The 18,468-nt window shown below is 44.2% G+C and overlaps 1 protein-coding gene across 1 annotated transcript; it reads right to left on the bottom strand.

Annotated features, from left to right (window-relative positions):
* Positions 1-14,988: 14,988 nt before the first annotated feature.
* LOC123381176 (olfactory receptor 24-like) lies at positions 14,989-15,924 on the bottom strand. Its single transcript, XM_045041597.1, is given in 1 exon segment — positions 14,989-15,924. A coding segment is annotated over 1 exon segment (936 nt).
* Positions 15,925-18,468: the final 2,544 nt, after the last annotated feature.

Below are 18,468 nucleotides of genomic sequence, written 5' to 3'. Positions count from 1 at the left end.
GACATTCATCGAAATGAAATCATACAGTATGTGGCCTTTGGGGTCTGGCTTCTTTCGTTCTGTGTACTGTTTTTGAGGCTCACCCACGTTATAGCATGTAACATTCTGAGAACCTGGTTGCTTTTCCATGGTTGACCAGTACTCTGTTGTATGGATAAACCACATATTGTCTATTTACTCACTGCTTAATGGACATTTGGGTTGTTTCCACTTTTTCACTGTTGTGAATAGTGTTGCTATGAATATTCATTTATGTAGGTGTTTTAAAGCATATCAGTGGTTGCCAGGGGCTGTGGAGGGAGAATTGGGAATGACTGCTAACAAACACAGGGTTTCTTTTTGGGTTGATGAGAAAGCTCTGGAACCAGACAGAGGTGGTTGGTTCACAACACTGTGAATGTAATTAATGGCACTGAACTGTATGCTATAAAATGGCTAAAATGGCAGATTTTATGTTATGCGTATTCTACGGCAATAAAAAAAAATAGGGGTAAAAAGTAGTAAGTGCCCTATTAGGTGGGTGCAGGTCCCTGATCAAGCCCTGACAGGCTAGTAGTGAGAGATAAAGAAGGGAACAACTGCATTGGTGACTGGAGGCTGCATTCCCCAAATATCACCAGTTTCCAGAGTTTCTTGGTTTCCCTTCCCTGGAGTCCCTCATATCCTTTCTCCACTTTTGGGGCAGCACCTGCCCGAGCTCCCCAGGATTGTGTCTCCAACAACCCCCCAGTCAGTCCTGCCGCTCTGAGATCTCAGAGGGATGAGTCAAAGGTCAACAACATGGAAACCAGAGCCTCTGAGAAGAGGCTAAATGGGTGAGAGCAGGGTCATGTGGATGGTACTCACAAACCTCCAATGGGTCTCCAACATCTAGAGCAAGGTTTCTCAACTGTGGGACTCTTGACTTTGGGAACCAGATCATTCTCTGCTATGGGGAGGGGGGTGGGTGTTCTGTGCACTGTAAAGTGTTTAGCTGCATCCTTGGCCACTACCAGCCCCCGTGACAACAAAAAATGTCTCCAGGCATTGCCAAAGTCAACCCCAGTGGAGAACCAATGACCTAGAGGCTGCAGTTACAAGTTTTTGGCATGCTCCCCAGTCTTGGTTCCTTCCCTTCTCTGCCCAGCAAATGCCTGTTTATCTTTAAGATTCCATTTAAATGTCCTCCCGGACATTCTCTTCCCAAAGCAGATTTAATCACTCATTCCTGCCTGCTTCCAAAACAATGACTCTTGAATGAGTTTAAAACTCCTTGATCCTAACTTTATCATGACCCTCATCATAATGTGTCATGCTGGAGGTGTGACTGTCTCTGGCACTGGATTTTGAGTTCTCGATGAGAATAGCTACCCTTTGTTAGATGTTAGGTTCAGATTCTGGCTTCCTTATTTCAGAGCCATGGTCCCTTGGGCAAGTGATGTGTCATCTGTGGGATTTAGCAGCCACATCTATAAAATGGGGATCATAGCAGGTACCTTATAATGTTGGAGTAAAGATTAAATACATTTGAATGACCCCAAAGCTTCTCTCTTCCTAACCTCTCTGTCATATTCACCACTTACTGGTGGCTGTTAATGAATGCCAGAGGCCACTCCCAGGATCAGGGAAATGTCAGCTTCCCCATGCTGGACAATTCACACACTCCCTCCCCGTATCAGTTAAGATCTCAAAAAAGGGAGAGGATGTATGAGAAGACAAGAAGTCACCATGCCCTGAGGAGGTGGTCCAGGGCTGCATATATCACCCTCTGGAATGATGGGGGTGCAGAATGTGGTTAGAAAGGTGCCCGTTTTTTCTGGAAAAGGCTGAACTATGGACACAGTGAAAAGATTGGTGGTTGCCAGTGGCTCAGTGGCAGAGAGAGCAAGGGACAAATGGGTGGAACTCGGACTTGGGGACAATGGTTGTTAAGCTGGTGAACTCTTGTAATGGTGGATACCTGATGCTGTGCATTTGTCAAAACTCATAGAATGTACAATACAAACAGCAAAACCTAATGTAAACTGTGGGCCTTTCTTAATAATGTGCCAATATTAGCTCAGCAACTTTAACAGAGGCACCTCACTAATGCAGGATATTAATGGGAAATATTGGGTGCAGGGAGAGAGAGCATCTATAAGAATTCACTGCACTATCTGGGATGCCTGGTGGCTCCAATGGTTAAGCGTCTGACTTTGGCTCAGGTCATGATCTCGCCGGTCGTGGGTTTGAACCCCGCAACGGGCTCTGTGCTGACAGCTCAGAGCCTGGAGCCTGCTTTGAATTCTGTGTCTCCCTCCCTCTCTACCCCTTCCCCTCTCGCACTCTGTCTCTCTCTCAAAAATAAACATTAAAAAAATTTTTAAATAATTCTCTGCACTATCTGGGGTGCCTGGGTGTCTCAGTTGGTTGAGCATCCAACTAGTGATTTCGGCACAGGTCATGATCTCATGGTTGTGAGATTGAGCCCTGTGTGGGGCTCTACGCTGACAGGGCAGAGCCTGCTTGGGACTCTCTCTTTCTCCCTCTGCCCCTCCCCTTCTTTCTTCCTTTTTCTCAAAATAAATAAATATATATTTTTTAAAAAAGAATTCTCTGCACCATCTGCTCATTTTTTTATAAACCTAAAACTGCTCTAAAATGTGAATCCCATTAATTTTTTTAAGTAAAAAGAAGCCATTATAGGTGTGGGTCCAGGACAGCAGAGAGAGGAACTAAAACCCTCCTGGCATTGATCTACTAGGAAACCACCTGGAGAATTCCTCTGTAAGTAAACCAAACGGGCCCAGAGAGAGAGAGTGTGTGTGATCTGGCTAACTGGAACATAGACAAAGCAATGATGGGGCCACCTCCTGCCCACATACACCCCTAGGGCCAGGTCTCCTGACTTCAGCATTAGGGACATTTGGGGCTGGATCACTCTTCATGGTGGGGACTGTGTGTACTTTGCAGGATGTTGAGGTGCATCTCTGGTACCCAACAGATGCCAGTAGCACCTCTCAGTTGTGATAACCAAAAGTATCTTCGCACATTGTCATATGCCTCTTGGAGGAAAGAAGTGCCCCTTCTGAGAACCACAGGCTAGGTCTCTCTTGTCACTCAGACCTCCATCTTGCCTTACCTGTCTGCCCCCATCCTGGCTGTCTCCTTTTAGTGAACCTCCTTGGTTTCCCTTCCCTGCAACCTCCTTCCCACCTCAGCCATCTCCTACCTGCCTTATCTCTCCCTCTTTCCATCCTTAACTGCTCACCATCACTCCATCTGTCCCTAGGGCCTCCCTGATTGTTTACACCCCCGGAGGTGGCTGGAAGAGCCTCTCAATCCTGAATCCTCCTATCTCTGTCTTTTCTCTGCCTCTCCCTGGTCCTTTACTATTTGTTTCTGGGCAGGACAGAGAGGAGAGAGGTGAAGAGCCAGACAGGTATCCTGGCTAACTTTGAGTGGCAGCTCTTCTGTCTCTGAGCCTCAGTTTCTCACCTATCCGATGAGCCTCCCTCGTAAGGCAATGTGAGCTCCAAAAAAAGATAATGCCTGTGGAGCAATCATCCCACTGCCTTGAAGCTAGGAAGAGGAACCCCACCTGCTGCCCACATGCCATAGACTCAAACTGTACAAAGGATTATGTAAACACGGTAGCTTCGCTGAGCCTAGGACAGATGCTGGTTCCACAGGTCTCTCCTATCCAGGTGGAACGTGGGGAAGGTGACTCACCTGGGGTCAAGGCTTTGCATCTGTCTCTGACTCACTCCAGCAGGAGGTCCTGAGTTAGTGTTTCTCTGAAGATAAGGGTTGTATAGGTGAGGGCTGGGCGGCAAGGCAAGGAGTTTCCACTCTGAGCCTGCCAGCTAGGCAGGGGAGTTTACCTGAGCATGACCACCATTATTTATGCCGCCTGGGCTCCCACCTGCTACCTTCTCTCACTGTGGTCCTACTGCCTCTGCCTCTGCTACAGGGATGCTGGAACCCCTTGGGACCCTATAAGGGAGGGGGCAACCTCAGAGAGAGTATGTCCTCACTTTCCTTCCCTCCCTGCCTACCAGGAGTAAGTCAATTACCTGAGCTTCTCAGGGACTCAAGTAGAGTCTAATTCTCTGCAAATTTGGAATTTGGGGCCCTGGCTTCTGATGTTGACAGGAGAGTAATCCTGCCACGGCCCACTGGGGCCAAAGAGTCTGCCTAACGTGCCCTCTTGATCTTCATCTTTCTTTCCCTATCCAGGTCATTTGCCCAATTAAATGTCTTTTTTAAGGATTTAAAACATGAAAAAACCCACAACTATTTGTATCTCCTTATTAAATAATTGAAATGCCACAAATAAGGCTAAAAGTCATGCAATGGCCACCCATTCAATCATGATGACGAATTTGATGGGCATCTTTCCAGACCTTTGTATGCATGTGACCATGTGAACAAACACAAATCCATAAGATTACTCTTATGAGTTTTTGCTATGGTTTAAGATAGATATCTTTCTGTCACTTGTGTGTTTTTGTTGTTGTTGTTGTTTGTTTTTGTTTTTGTTTTTCCTCAGCATTGTTAAGTGAAATCCGTGTTAGTTTATAGAGACCAAGGTCTCCGGTCCCTGGCAGTATTGACATTTGGGTTGGGCCATTCATTGTGGTGGGGGTTGTCCTGTACATTGCAGTAAGTTTTACATCATCACCCAAAGTCTCTACCTGCTAGATGCCAGTAGCCTCCCCACCCCAATTACAACAAAAATGTCTCCAGACAGTGTCAAAATCGCCCCTAGGTGAGAACCACTGCTATAGAACCACCCCATTTTTATAAAATCAGTTTAATATTCAATTTTATGAATATGCACAGTGTATGTTTAACTGATAAGCACCTCAGCTGCTTACAATTTTTCACCTTTATTAGGAAGAATGCAATACATACCTTTGTATGTCATCTACTATCCACAGGCACTATCAGATACAAATTAAGTAGTGAGATGATCAGGGCATAGGAAATATGATTCTTAAATTTAAGAAGAATTGCCAAGGGGCGCCTGGGTGGCTCAGTCGGTTGAGCGTCCGACTTCGGCCTGGTTCACTATCTCGCAGTCCGTGAGTTCGAGCCCCGCGTTGGACTCTGGGCTGATGGCTCAGAGCCTGGAGCCTGCTTCCGATTCTGTCTCCCTTTCTCTCTGCCCCTCCCCCGTTCATGCTCTGTCTCTCTCTGTCTCAAAAAAAAAATAAATAAATGTAAAAAAAAAAAAAATTTAAAAAAAAAAAAAAAGAATTGCCAAATTAAACTCCCAAGTGGCTGTGCTAATTCATGCTCCCAGCACCTGTGTGTCAGAGGATTTATTTCCCCACACCCTCACTAACTAACGCTTGATCATGTAAAACTTAATTTTGCCAATATGGTTGCCAGGTGGTCTTCCATTGTGGCTTTAATTTGTATTCCCCTAGAAGCAGCTGGGTGGCTCAGTTGGTTAAGAGTCCAACTTCGGCTCAGGTCATGATCTCACGGTTCATGGATTCTTCTGCTCAGGTCATGATCTCACGGTTCATGGGTTCAAGCCCTGTGTCGGGCTCTGTGCTGACAGCTCAGAGCCTGGAGCCTGCTTCGGATTCTGTGTCTCCCTCTTTCTGCCCCTCCCCTACTTGTGCTCTGTCTCTCTCTGTCTCTCAAAAATAAATAAGTATTAAATTTTTTTTTAATTTGCATTCCCCTAATAACTAGTGGTGTTGAAAAAATCTCCATTGGTTATCAACCATATGAGTTTCCTCCTTTTAATATATCTTTCCAAAGCCTTTCTTCATTTTCCTTATTCACTTACAGGCATTTTTTTTTAAATTTTTTTTCAACGTTTATTTATTTTTAGGACAGAGAGAGACAGAGCATGAACGGGGGAGGGGCAGAGAGAGAGGGAGACACAGAACCGGAAACAGGCTCCAGGCTCTGAGCCATCAGCCCAGAGCCTGACGCGGGGCTCGAACTCACGGACCGCGAGATCGTGACCTGGCTGAAGTCGGACGCTTAACCGACTGCGCCACCCAGGCGCCCCACAGGCATTTTTGAAGAGATTCTAAACACTAATTTTTTCTACCAATCTTTTTCCTTTGCCTTCTGTTTCTTGTGCCTTACTACTGTTCCTGTCAGGAACACTCTTCTTGGTTTCTTTTAATGCTTTTACACTATAGTTTTAGGGTTGAAAAACTACTGTCATAGATTTTCTGTTTCTATACATGAAGTTTTATTGGAACACAGCCATGCCCATTCATCAACCAGGGCTATTTTTGTGCTCTGGGGGCAGAATTAAGTAGTTGTGACAGAGATAGTGTGGCCTGCAAAGTTGAAAATATTTACTGTCTGTCCATTTACAGAGAAAGTTTGCCAGCCTCTCAAACTTTAATCTACCAAAAAATATTGTGAAAACATTTCAAGTTGGGTTTTAACTTATTTTTTAGGACTTTTTTTTTTTTTAGAGCAGCTTGAGGTTCTTAGCAAAATTAAAAGGGAGGTACAGAGATTTCCTATAAACTCCCTGCCATGCACATGCATAGACTCTCCCATTATCAATATCCCCCACCAGGGTGTGACATTATATTTGTTTCAGGTGTACAACATAAGGATTCAATATAGGTATATATTGAGAGTAGGCATTCTTATCATTTCTGATGTTAATGGGAATCTTTCCGTATTTCACCATTAGGTAGGTTGCTTGATTCTTTCAGTTCTGTAAATCTGGGTGCAGTAGGCCCCACTTTTAATGTCCTCTGTCCCTTCCTGGCAGACTCAAACTCTATCTGCTATATTTCCTGTCATAAACTATTAGTGGCTAAAGGTAGAAGCTTGATTGGATTCAGTTTCTAATTTTTAGGCAACATTACTTCATAAGGGGTGTTGTGTGTCATCTGTTGCATGATATCAGGAGTGTAACGTCTGACAGATACACTTTTAGTGGCACTAGGATTGATCAGTGGGTTCTGATGTGTGTCTGGCCTTTCCTTTCATGGAGTGGTTGCAACTTTCACCGATCATTATCGTCTAGAAGACTAGGGCTTTCATTACAAAAGGTATACAGTCTCTGCTGACAATGAGACTGGGGTGGGGAATAATTGCCAACCTTTTTCTGGCGAGTCCAGAACATCTGTGGCATGGCCACAGATCCCTGTGTGAGTGGGGAGGGCAAGAATCCAGCAACAGGTGGTTCTTACTCATAGGACTAGTCATACCCAAAAGACCTCATTCCCTGTACCTTGGAGGAGACGGGCTTGTTCAGATCTGTCAGCTTAGAGACTTCGTTTTGGGCTGGCTCCACTTGAAGGCTATATTGGGAGCTGTGTCCTCCCAGAACTCACATGTTCAAGTCTTGACCCCCAGTACATCAGAATGTGACTATATTTGGAGATAGGGTCTTTAAAGAAGTGGTTAAGGCAAAATGAAGTCATATGGGCAGACCCTAATTCAATATAAATGGAGTCCTTATAAAGAGGGAACTTGAACACAGATAGAGAGGAAAGACCACGTGAACACACAGGGAGAAGATGGCATTTATCAGCCATGGAGAGAGGCCTCAGGGGAAAAAAAAAAAACACCTTTCCAGAACAGTAAGCCTCCAGAATGGTAAGAAACTAAATTTCTGTTATCTAAGACACCCAGTCTGCAGTCTGCAGTACTTTGTTATGGAAGCACTAGCAAGCTAATACAAGCTGGATGCAGACTCTGAGTAATTGTCTCAGCCAGCTTCTCTTTGCCTCAGTTTCCCATCTGTGCAATCAGGATTGTGAAGCCGTACCCCCTAGAAAGGGCGTTGAATGAGCTCTGCCTATAAAACCCTAAAGCATAGTATGCGACCCACAGCAGGTTCTCAACAAAGGGAGTCTCCACTGTCATGAGAAGAACAGAGAGGAGTGACTCAGGGAGACTAATAGTTGATACTGGGAACAAGAGAGAAAGATGAGAAGGGCATCTCAGTGGCAGGAGAGAACAAACCAAAGGCGGTAACCGAGACACTCGGATTTCCCCATCATTTGTTTGCCTGGCTCATTTCTACTCGTTTTTTGGGCCTCAAGTTAGACGGTAGATGTTCCACCCCCTGGAAGCCTTCCACACTCTGATCTGAGTCATTTTGGCCCCTTGAGTTTCCAGAATGCTCTCATAATTTCCCCATCACTGATCCGTCTGTATTTACAAATGCCTTATCAGCTTGTCATCTATCTTACGCACAAGATTGGGCCTGCTCCGTTCACCATGTGTGTCCAGTTTGTACCACGGTGCTTCACATAGTAAGTGTTCACTGAATACATGCCACTGTCAATTGCAGAGGCTGCAGTCAGAGGCGGACCTAAGCAAAACTGTTTAGGAATAAATGCTGCATTCCCTTCTGTTACCTTTCTGTTATACCTTTTTTTTTTTTAATTTTTTTTCAACGTTTATTTATTTTTGGGACAGAGAGAGACAGAGCATGAACGGGCGAGGGGCAGAGAGAGAGGGAGACACAGAATCGGAAACAGGCTCCAGGCTCTGAGCCATCAGCCCAGAGCCCGACGCGGGGCTCGAACTCACAGACCGCAAGATTGTGACCTGGCTGAAGTCGGACGCTTAACCGACTGCGCCACCCAGGCGCCCCCATACCTTTAAGTCTACCTGGCATATCCTTGACCCACACCTTTGGCACAGAGGTAAGAACGTAAAAAAGGTTCTAGGCAGTGTTTTGTTCCTTTCCTGCTTCTCTTTGGTCTTGCTTTCTCCTTTGTGGAACTTATGATTCTTTTTTTTTTTAACTTTTTAAAAAATATTTATTTATTTTTGAGAGAGAAAGACAGAGTGCGAGGAGGTGAGGGGCAGAGAGAGAGGGAGACACAGAATCTGAAGCAGGCTTCAGGCTCCAAGCTATGAGCACAGAGCCCGACGTGAGTCTCAAACCCATGAACTGTGAGATCATGACCTGAGCCAAAGTCGGACGCCTACCCGACTGAGCCATCTAGGCGACCCTGGAACTTCTGATTCTTGACATGGCTCCTACCTTCATGAAAGCCCAGTGGGCCCAACCAACCCTCTGTTCTATGAGGGTGGGGGTGGGGGTGCACCAGATCTGTGCTTTCTCCATATCACAACATCTAATACGTGCACTTCCCAATTCTCCTTCCCCACCAGGACTTCTTTTCTGGTGTCCCAGTCCCTCAAGGCCATGACTTTTCACCACATTGATTTATACCAAAGTATGAATGGTTGTCTTTGGTGTAATGGGCTGGTATTTGTATTTGTCAAAGGATATTAATATGTTAACTCAGGGGCACCTGGATGGCTCAATCAGTTGAGCATCCAACTCTTGATTTCAGCTCAGGTCATGATCCCAGGATCATAGGATAGAGCCCCACATCAGGCTCTTGGAGCCTGCTTAAGATTCTCTCCCCACCCCGTCCCTCCCCCTTCATGCTCTCTGTCTCTCTCAAACAAAAAAAAAAAAAAAAAAAAAAAAAGAGGAAAAATATGTTAATTCAAAAAAAATGAATCCCAGGGTATTTAGACATATTGGAAGGGTCTATAGAAGTAAAGCATGAAAGTATGTGAACAATTATGGCCTTAAAATTTTTGGAGGAATTTTAAAGCTTGGGAATGATCAGGATAGAAGGAAGAACTTTGACTTGAACAATTCGCATCTTACCTATTGCAGCAACACATAAAAGAACTGGTCTGGGTTTAAAGACATGCTCACACTAAGTCAGAAATATGCAAATATTTATTGAGCACTTACTGTGTACCTGACACCAAGGTGCGAAGATGAAGGAAGCCAGATGCCTTCTTCTGTGGAGTACACAGTCTGATGAGGAAGGCAAAATTACTAGAGCTACAGTCCTAATATGCTGTGATGGATGCTGAGCCAGCATGCAGTGGGGCCAGGACCAGGAAAGCTCCAGCATCCAGAATCTTAAAGCATGAGAAGAATTCATCCAATCAGAGGAGAGGGGGCAGAGTGTCACAGGTGGGGTGTTGGTCTAAGGAGCTGTGGCTTCCTCTTGAAGTCTGGGGGAGTCAACCCAGAGTTTTAATCATGAAAGTGACATGATCAGATGACTGGAGGATATGGGTCAGAGGGAGATGTTCAGCAACGTTCTGGAGGCAGCCCAAGCCCCCTCAAAAGAGCCAGTTGTTAAATTTTCAGGAATTTTGTGAGCCAGTTGTTAAACACAGCTGTCATTAAAAGTAAACTATCTGAACTTAAAATTAAATAAATGAGGGTAATCTGGGACTGAGCCCTCTTCTTACATCTGTCACTGTTGGGGAGGTTAACTTGATGTTCTTAGCACTGAAACCAAAGGATGACGGTCTTATGAAACTACAAATTACTACAAATTATGAGACCGAGCCTTCTATCTGAAAGTATTGGAAGTTCTTAGAGATAATTTGCTTAAAGATTGAGCAAGTCAAAAAGTAATAAAATCTAGAACCTAAACTCTAAAATGGTAATAACCGTTCAAAAGCCATTACTTCCCAATTATTTTCTTTCACTTCACTATTATCTGTACTCTTGGGGCTCTTCATGACTATTGTATGTGTATTGTGGAATTAGGATGTAATGGCGTGCCACTGTGCATCTCTGTGAGTGCTTCAGCCACGGGGTAAGATTTATAATACGGAAACTGGCAAATGCTAACGTACCAGTGGAGGTGAACCCAGAGGCAGGAGGTGAGGGAAGAGGTTCACTGAGAGACAGAGATTTGGGAATAAATAGAAGGAAGATCATTACCCTAAAGAAATCCATAAGGTAAGTGGGATGGGATTTGTTCACCAAAGTTCAATTCTGGCAAGACTTTTGTTTTCCAAAGTCTGGTAAGGTGATAAACACAAAACATCAGCAGATACAGTAGAACTTGTTGAAAGGATTAACTCAAAAGTAAAAACAAAGTAACAAAAGATACAGTCAAGGAGTCTTTTCTTGTTTCTTTCTGTAAGTCTTCTCTTTAAAAATAAACACTTTTTGGGGCGCCTGGGTGGCGCAGTCGGTTAAGCGTCCGACTTCAGCCAGGTCACGATCTCGCGGTCCGTGAGTTCGAGCCCCGCGTCGGGCTCTGGGCTGATGGCTCAGAGCCTGGAGCCTGTTTCCGATTCTGTGTCTCCCTCTCTCTCTGCCCCTCCCCTGTTCACGCTCTGTCTCTCTCTGTCCCAAAAATAAATAAATGTTGAAAAAAAAATTTTTTTTAAATAAATAAATAAATAAACACTTTATATCTCTATCTGGCACAAAGGTGGGCAATAATTCTCAGAAACACCATACAATCTTTGATTTTACAATGTTGATGTTTTCTTCCATCCTGAATCCTGTTACTCTTCATGAATTGACAAAGCCTCAAATTCTGGGTTTTTTTTTTTTTCAATGTCTTCTGGCTCCATTAGAAAAGAGTTGAGGGGTGCCTAGGTGGCTCAGTCAGTTGAGTGTCTGACTCTTGGTTTCAGCTCACGTCATAATACCAGGGTTGTGGCATCGAGCCCCATTTTGGGCTCTACACTGAGCATGAAGCTGGTTGGGATCCTCTTTCCTTCTCCCTCTGCCCCTCCCCTATTCATTCACTTGCACTCTCTCTCCAAGAACGAACAAACGAAAGAAAGAAAGAAAGAAAGAAAGAAAGAGAGTTGAAACCATTTAAAAATCAGTTCCGCAAATAACTTTGCAACTCTTGTTTGAAAAAAAAAAAAAAAACGCTGCTGATGACGATCAAGGATAGTTCATTTAAAATACATTTTTAGCTTTTTAGGGGTGCCTGGGTGGCTCAGTCGGTTGAGCGTCCGACTTCAGCTCAGGTCACGATCTCGCGGTCCGTGAGTTCGAGCCCCGCGTCGGGCTCTGGGCTGATGGCTCAGAGCCTGGAGCCTGCTTCTGATTCTGTGTCTCCCTCTCTCTCTGCCCCTCACCCGTTCATGCTCTGTCTCTCTCTGTCTCAAAAATAAATAAAAACGTTAAAAAATTAAAAAAAATACATTTTTAGCTTTTTAAAACTGTGATGTCTATCTTTTTTGAGCCACAGAAGTCTGATTGGTCCAATGCTTATTATGCATGGAGTCCTTTGATAAGTGATTTACGTTTTTTTTATAGAATTCTCATGACCACCTGGAGAGAGGGGAACCATTACTAACTTCAGTTTACAGGTGAGAAAACAGTAGTGCTGAGATGTGAAGCTAATTGACTTACAGCAACAGGCTAGAAGGGATGTTGTACAGCCTGCACTCCATGAAGGAGAAAACTCACACTCAAAGGGAAAGTGAGCAGATAAGAAACATTCAACCTATTCATGAGGGAGTGGGGAATTTGAACCCAAGTCTGTCAGGTTTTAAAGCCAGTGCCCCACCATCATGAAATCCCAGTGTTTTGCTCCTGACTCAGCACGTGCAATCTGTCTGATCCAGTACCTCCCATTCCTGTTATTTGAGTCAAAGTACATTCAGGTACTAGCAATGCTTTTATTTACTTGGTAGGGTTTTTTCTACTGAATGTTGTTAAGCCTTTAAAGTTCTTCATTAGAACCTAATAGATCACTACTGTACATAGAAAACCCAAACTATCGGACATAAATAAGTGTGCAAGCGGGAGCACACTTTATCTTTTCCCACCTGAACCCCAACTGATACAGAAGATAAGAGTAAAAAGAGAACGTCTTAAAAATTAAAGAATATTGTTTAAATTCTAGCTAGCTGCTGTTGCCTGCTGAAGGCTCTGAGCCAAAGACCCTCCTTCTCACTTTCCAAAGGGATGTCATGGGGAAAGTGTTGTAGGCATAGTAACATCAAATCAAAATATTCTCAGGGTGTCATCAAAAGGATTGAAGGAATGAAAAAGGGGATACCTTTTTTATGGGCACCTGGGCGTGTCCAACTTCAGCTCAGGTCGTGATCTCACAGTTCATGAGTTTGAGCCCTGCTTCAGGCTCTGTGCTGACAGCTCAGAGCCTGGACCCTGCTTCGGATTCTCTCTCTCTCTCTCTCTCTCTCTCTCTCTTTCTCAAAAATAAACATTAACAAAAATTTGTAAGGGGATACTTTTTAAAATTTTTTAATGTTGTGTCTGTGAACCAAGAAAAAGCACCATGAAAAGCTTTTAATTTCAACTAGAATTCAACAAGGGAGCCAAAAACATCCAATGGAGACAGGATACTCTCTTCAACAGATGGTGTGTGGAAACTGGATAAGCCACATGAAACAATGAAATGGGAACTCTATTTCACACCACTCACAAAAATTAACTTGAAATGGATCAAAGACTTAAGCATAAGACTCAATACCACAAAACTCTTAGAAGAAGCCCCTCAACATGGGTCTCGGCAATAATTTCTTGGATATGACACCAAAAGCATAAACAGCAAAAGCAAAAATCAGCAAACTCAAAGACTTCTGCACAGGAAAAGAAACAATTGACAGAATGAAAAGACAATCAAAAAATTGGGAGAAAATTTTTGCAAACCGTATATTGGATAAACGTTAACCCAAAATGTGTAAAGAACTCATACAACTTAATGACAAAAACACAAACAATCCAACTTAAATGGGGGGGGGAGCAAACTAAATAGATATTTTTCCAAAGAGGACATCAAATTGGCCAACAAGCACACGAGAGGATGCTCAACATCAGGGAAATGTAAGTCAAAATCACAATGAGATACCACCTCAAAAAGACAAAAGACAACAGGTGTCAGGGAGGATGTAGTGAAGAGGGAACCCTGGTGCACTGTTGGTGGGAATGTAAATTGGTCCAACCACTATGGAAAACAACATGGAGTTTCCTCAAAAATTAAAACCAGGTCTACTCTATAATCCAGCAATTCCACTTCCGGGTATATACCCAAAATAAGTGAAAACAGAATCTTGAAGAGATATATGCACTCCTCTATTTATTGCATCATCATTCACGATAGCCATGCTATGGAAACAACCTAAATGCCCATCAAGGGATGAGTGGGTAAAAAAGGTGATACAGGGGCGCCTGGGTGGCGCAGTCGGTTAAGCGTCCGACTTCAGCCAGGTCATGATCTCTCGGTCCGGGAGTTCGAGCCCCGCGTCAGGCTCTGGGCTGATGGCTCGGAGCCTGGAGCCTGTTTCCGATTCTGTGTCTCCCTCTCTCTCTGCCCCTCCCCTGTTCATGCTCTGTGTCTCTCTGTCCCAAAAATAAATAAACGTTGAAAAAAAAATTTAAAAAAAAAAGGTGATACACACACACACACACAATAGAATATAATTCAGCTATGAGATAGGAAGATATCCTGCCTTTGTGACAACATGGATGGACGTGAGTACATTATGCTAAGTGAGATAAGTCAGAGAAAAACATGCACAGTGCAATATTACTTACACTTGGAATCTAGAAAAAATAGAGTGGTGGTTGCCAGGGGAGGGAGGGTGCAGGGATAAGACTGATGTTGTTTAAGGGTACAAACTTGCAATGAGTGGTAAATAAGACAGGTCTAATGCACAGTGTAATGAATATAGACAATATTATACTACAATCATCAAACTTGCTAAAAGACTACTTAATTATCTCAGCCATTAACAAGAAAGGGTAATTATGTAATGTGATAGAGGTGCTAAATATTGCTATACTGGCAATCATATTACAATATATAAATGTATTGAATGAACATGTACAACCTCAATTTACATAATGTTCTATGTCAAATAATTCAACAAAAAATAAAATGCTTACATGAAGACTAAAACTTGGTTTCTACCTTTAAAAAAAAAAAGGGAAAATGGGGCGCCTGGGTGGCTCAGTGGGTTAAGTGTCCAACTTCAGTTGAGGTCATGATCTCGCAGTTCATGGGTTCAAGCTCCACGTTGGGCTCTGTGCTGACAGCTCAGAGCCTAGAGCCTGCTTGAGATTCTGTGTCTCCCTCTCTCTCTCTCTCTGCCTCTTCCCTGTTCACACTCTGTCTCTCTCTTTCTCAAAAATAAATAAAGCATTAAAATTTTTTTAATATAAAAAATAAAAAAGGGGAAAAAACACCCTGAGTTCAAAAATTGGGAAAAAAATTAGTTTATTTCAAAAGGAATTGGGTCTAAAAAGAGTCTTCAAAGAGGCTTAGCCAAGAGGTTTCCTTTAAGAAGTTTCCTGAGGGCACCCTTCAGATCACGGTTCCGAAGGCTGTAGATGAAGGGGTTCAGCATGGGGGTGACCATGGCATACATCACTGTGGCTACCATGTCCCTCTGGGTGGTGTGTGTGGATGCAGGGTTGAAGTAGACCCCAATAATAGTCCCATAGAAGAGAGAGATGACACAAAGGTGACAGCTACAGGTAGAGAAAGCTTTCCACTTCCCCTGGGCTGAGGGCACCTTTCACACAGCCACAGCAATAGGTGTATAAGAGGCCGTGATACACACAAAAGACATCAGAACCACCGAACCCCCAAGGACCAGCATCAACATCTCGTTGACTTGCGCGTTGGAGCAGGAAAGCTTGATCAAGGCATTAATGTCACAGAAAAAGTGTGGGGTCCTATTGGTGCAAAAGGACAAGCGGGTCATCAGGATGGTATGGACCATGGAGATGAGGTTTGCCGAGGTCCAGGGCACGGTCACTAGCAAGGCACAACGAAGGACGTTCATGATCGTCATGTAGCGCAGCAAGCAGCAGATGGCCAGGTAGCGGTCATAAGCCATGACTGAGAGAAGGATGCTTTCCGCTGCCCCAAAGGCAATGAAGAAATACATCTGTGCCAGGCAAGCCTGGGGGGAGATGGTGCTGTGTCTGCACAGATAGTTCACCAGCATCTTGGGGACGGTGGTGGAGGTAAAACAGATGTCCAGAAGAGACAAGTTGCTGAGGAAGAAGTACATGGGGCTGTGGAGGTGAGGGTCCAAGAGGATGGCCAGGATGGTGAGCAGATTCCCCATGCATCCGATCAGATACAGGCTGCAGGACACACCAATGAGCACCTGCTGCTGTAGGGGCTGCTCGGAGAGGCCGAGGAGGATGAATTCGAAGACTCGCGTCTGATTCTCCATATCCGGGCAGTTCTGAGGCCAGAAACAAGGGCGTCAACAGTGAGTGGACTCTGGAGGAAGAAATGGATCATCGCCTTACTGTCCTTCCCACCCAGCCTTCAGGGTTCCTCTCACTAACCTCTCTGAGCCTGTTTCCTCATGTGCTTAAGGAACTAATAATTCTAACCTCTTAGGATCATTACAAGGATTAAGTGATAAAACTGTGTACAAGGGCCTTAAATCCATACCTAACATGTAATGTGGACAGTTATTTTTATTACTGGGAATTTCCAGTGATGCTATCAAGATAAAGAGTGATATATGTTAATTAGCTTGATCGTGGTGACTATTTCACAGTTAGGCACATATCAAAGTATCAAGTTGTATACCCTAATTATATACATTTTTACCTGCCAATTATGACTCACGAAAGATAGGGGGAAGAAATAAACCAAATAAATAGCCTAAATAAAATACTATTTCCAAGACTTGTTTTAAAAAATAATAAAAATAAGGGCGCCTGGTCACTTGGACATCCAACTCTTGACTTCGGTTCAGGTCATGATCTCACAGTTCATGGGTTCGAGCCCTGTGTCGGGGTCTGCGCATGGAGCCTGCTTGGGATTCTTCCTCTCTTCCTGTCTCTGCCCCTCCCCAGCTCATGCTCTCTCTGTCTCTCTCAATATAAATAAATAGACTTAAAAAAATTAAAATGAAAATTTTTTTTATTTCTTTTTTATTTTTTCATTCATTTTTAATATATTTTCAATTGTGATTAAGGGCATCAATTCTGAAGGCAGACAGCCTGGGGTTAAATCTTAGCTCTGCCTCTTACTAGCTGTGTGAGTTAGGCAAGTTACTTAACTTCTCTGTGCCTTAGTTTTCTCATCTTTAAAATGAGGCTAATAATAATACCTGCTCCACATAGTTGTGAAGATGTGGTGGGTGAATACAGAAAATGCTGAACCTCATGAATTTTAAGACCTCTTAGTGGCCGAGAGCAAGGGTTCCGACAGACCCTGTTTGAATACCATCTCTGACACTCATTGGCTGTGTTAGCCAGTGACAGACACTCCCACAGCCTCAGTTTCTTGGGAGGAGTAAATGAGACAATTCGTGTGGAGCTCTACAGAAGCTTCTTTTAAAGGCACACTCTAAAATGTTACAAGGACACGTATCTTTTCCATCAGTCTCATTGTCAGGCTGTAAGATCATGCACAGATTAATTATATCTTGGTGCAGGTTATTTTCAAAGGGAGCTAATTTCATTCATTTTATGCTTCTTAGCGTCAGTGTTGGAGACAGACAATCTTTATTTGCCCACAAATTCTGGCCCCATGTCCCAGGCACTGCTTGCGTTACCCGGACCCTGGGCAGCCCACTGACTCTGAGTCCACTTAGGCTAAGGTACACTCCAGCAACATACACGCCCAAATCTTGGTGGCTGACAGCACTGAAGGTTTATTTCCCTTTCGGGCTGCAGGCCCATCATAGGTTGCTATGGCTGTGCTTCGTGATGAATTCAGTCCAGAACTCAGGCAGAGAGACAAACATCTGTGTCTGGGGCACTGCCAGTTATCACAGCAATGGAGAAAGTGAAGGGTAGGCTGGCTCCAAAGAGCTTTTACCAGGAAACAGCCTTCTCTCACCTCCACCCACATTTCAGTGGCCAAGCCTGGTGTTAAGGGGGTGGGGTGGCAGAAATCTCACCCTGGGAGCAACATTACACATTTGTGAACGACAATAGACTCTCCAAAGCTATCCAGTCATCTTTATCCACGGAAGGCTGAGAAAAAGAGTGAATATCTGGGTTGGCTGGTGTTTTGTTTTGTTTTTGTTTTTGTTTTTGTTTTTTGTATCTATGGACTCCCCCATGCTGTTCACCCTGCAATCCACATACCATATGGCAAGGCATGTTCAGGGTACATCTGAGGTATGAAAATATTTATTTTGGGGTTTTGTTCTTTAAGTTTATTTATGTATTTTGAGAGGGAGAGAGCCCAGGAGGGGCAGACAGAAAGAGAACTGCAAGCAGGCTCCACTCTGTTAGCGCAGAGCCCAACACGGGGCTTGAACTCTCAAACTGTGAACTCATGACATGAGCCAAAACCAAGAATCAGACGGTTAACCAACGGAGCCACCCACCCAGGCAAGCCAGAAAATGTTTATATTACAGGTGGCAGGTGTCTTAGTGTGGGGGCATGGGGCGGCGGGGGTGGGGGGGCAGAGGGCGGTCTCAATTGTCTTCCATACTTACACTTTTTATTCAATGGATTAAATTCATTCTGAATTTCTGACTCAGCATCCACCTCTTTTCCAATTCCTGCTTGATTATCCTGCTGTTTCCTGGACATCACTCCCAGACACCGCCCCCACCCCAGGCAATCCCGTCTCACGAGGTCTGAAATGGGATCCCCCTGCCGAAGCCGCTGAAGTTGGCCCTGGGAGTTTTTTTGCACTGTGGCATTCCGTGGGGTGCACAACCTGGACAACCAAGTCAAGCAGTGGGCACTGCCCACCACTCCTGTCCTGCCTCTCACATCCCAGTGATTCTGAATTTGTGGA

Source organism: Felis catus, chromosome A2 (genome assembly GCF_018350175.1).
Source record: "Felis catus isolate Fca126 chromosome A2, F.catus_Fca126_mat1.0, whole genome shotgun sequence".
NCBI lineage: Eukaryota > Metazoa > Chordata > Mammalia > Carnivora > Felidae > Felis > Felis catus.
This window is presented reverse-complemented; position numbering and strand designations above follow the sequence as displayed.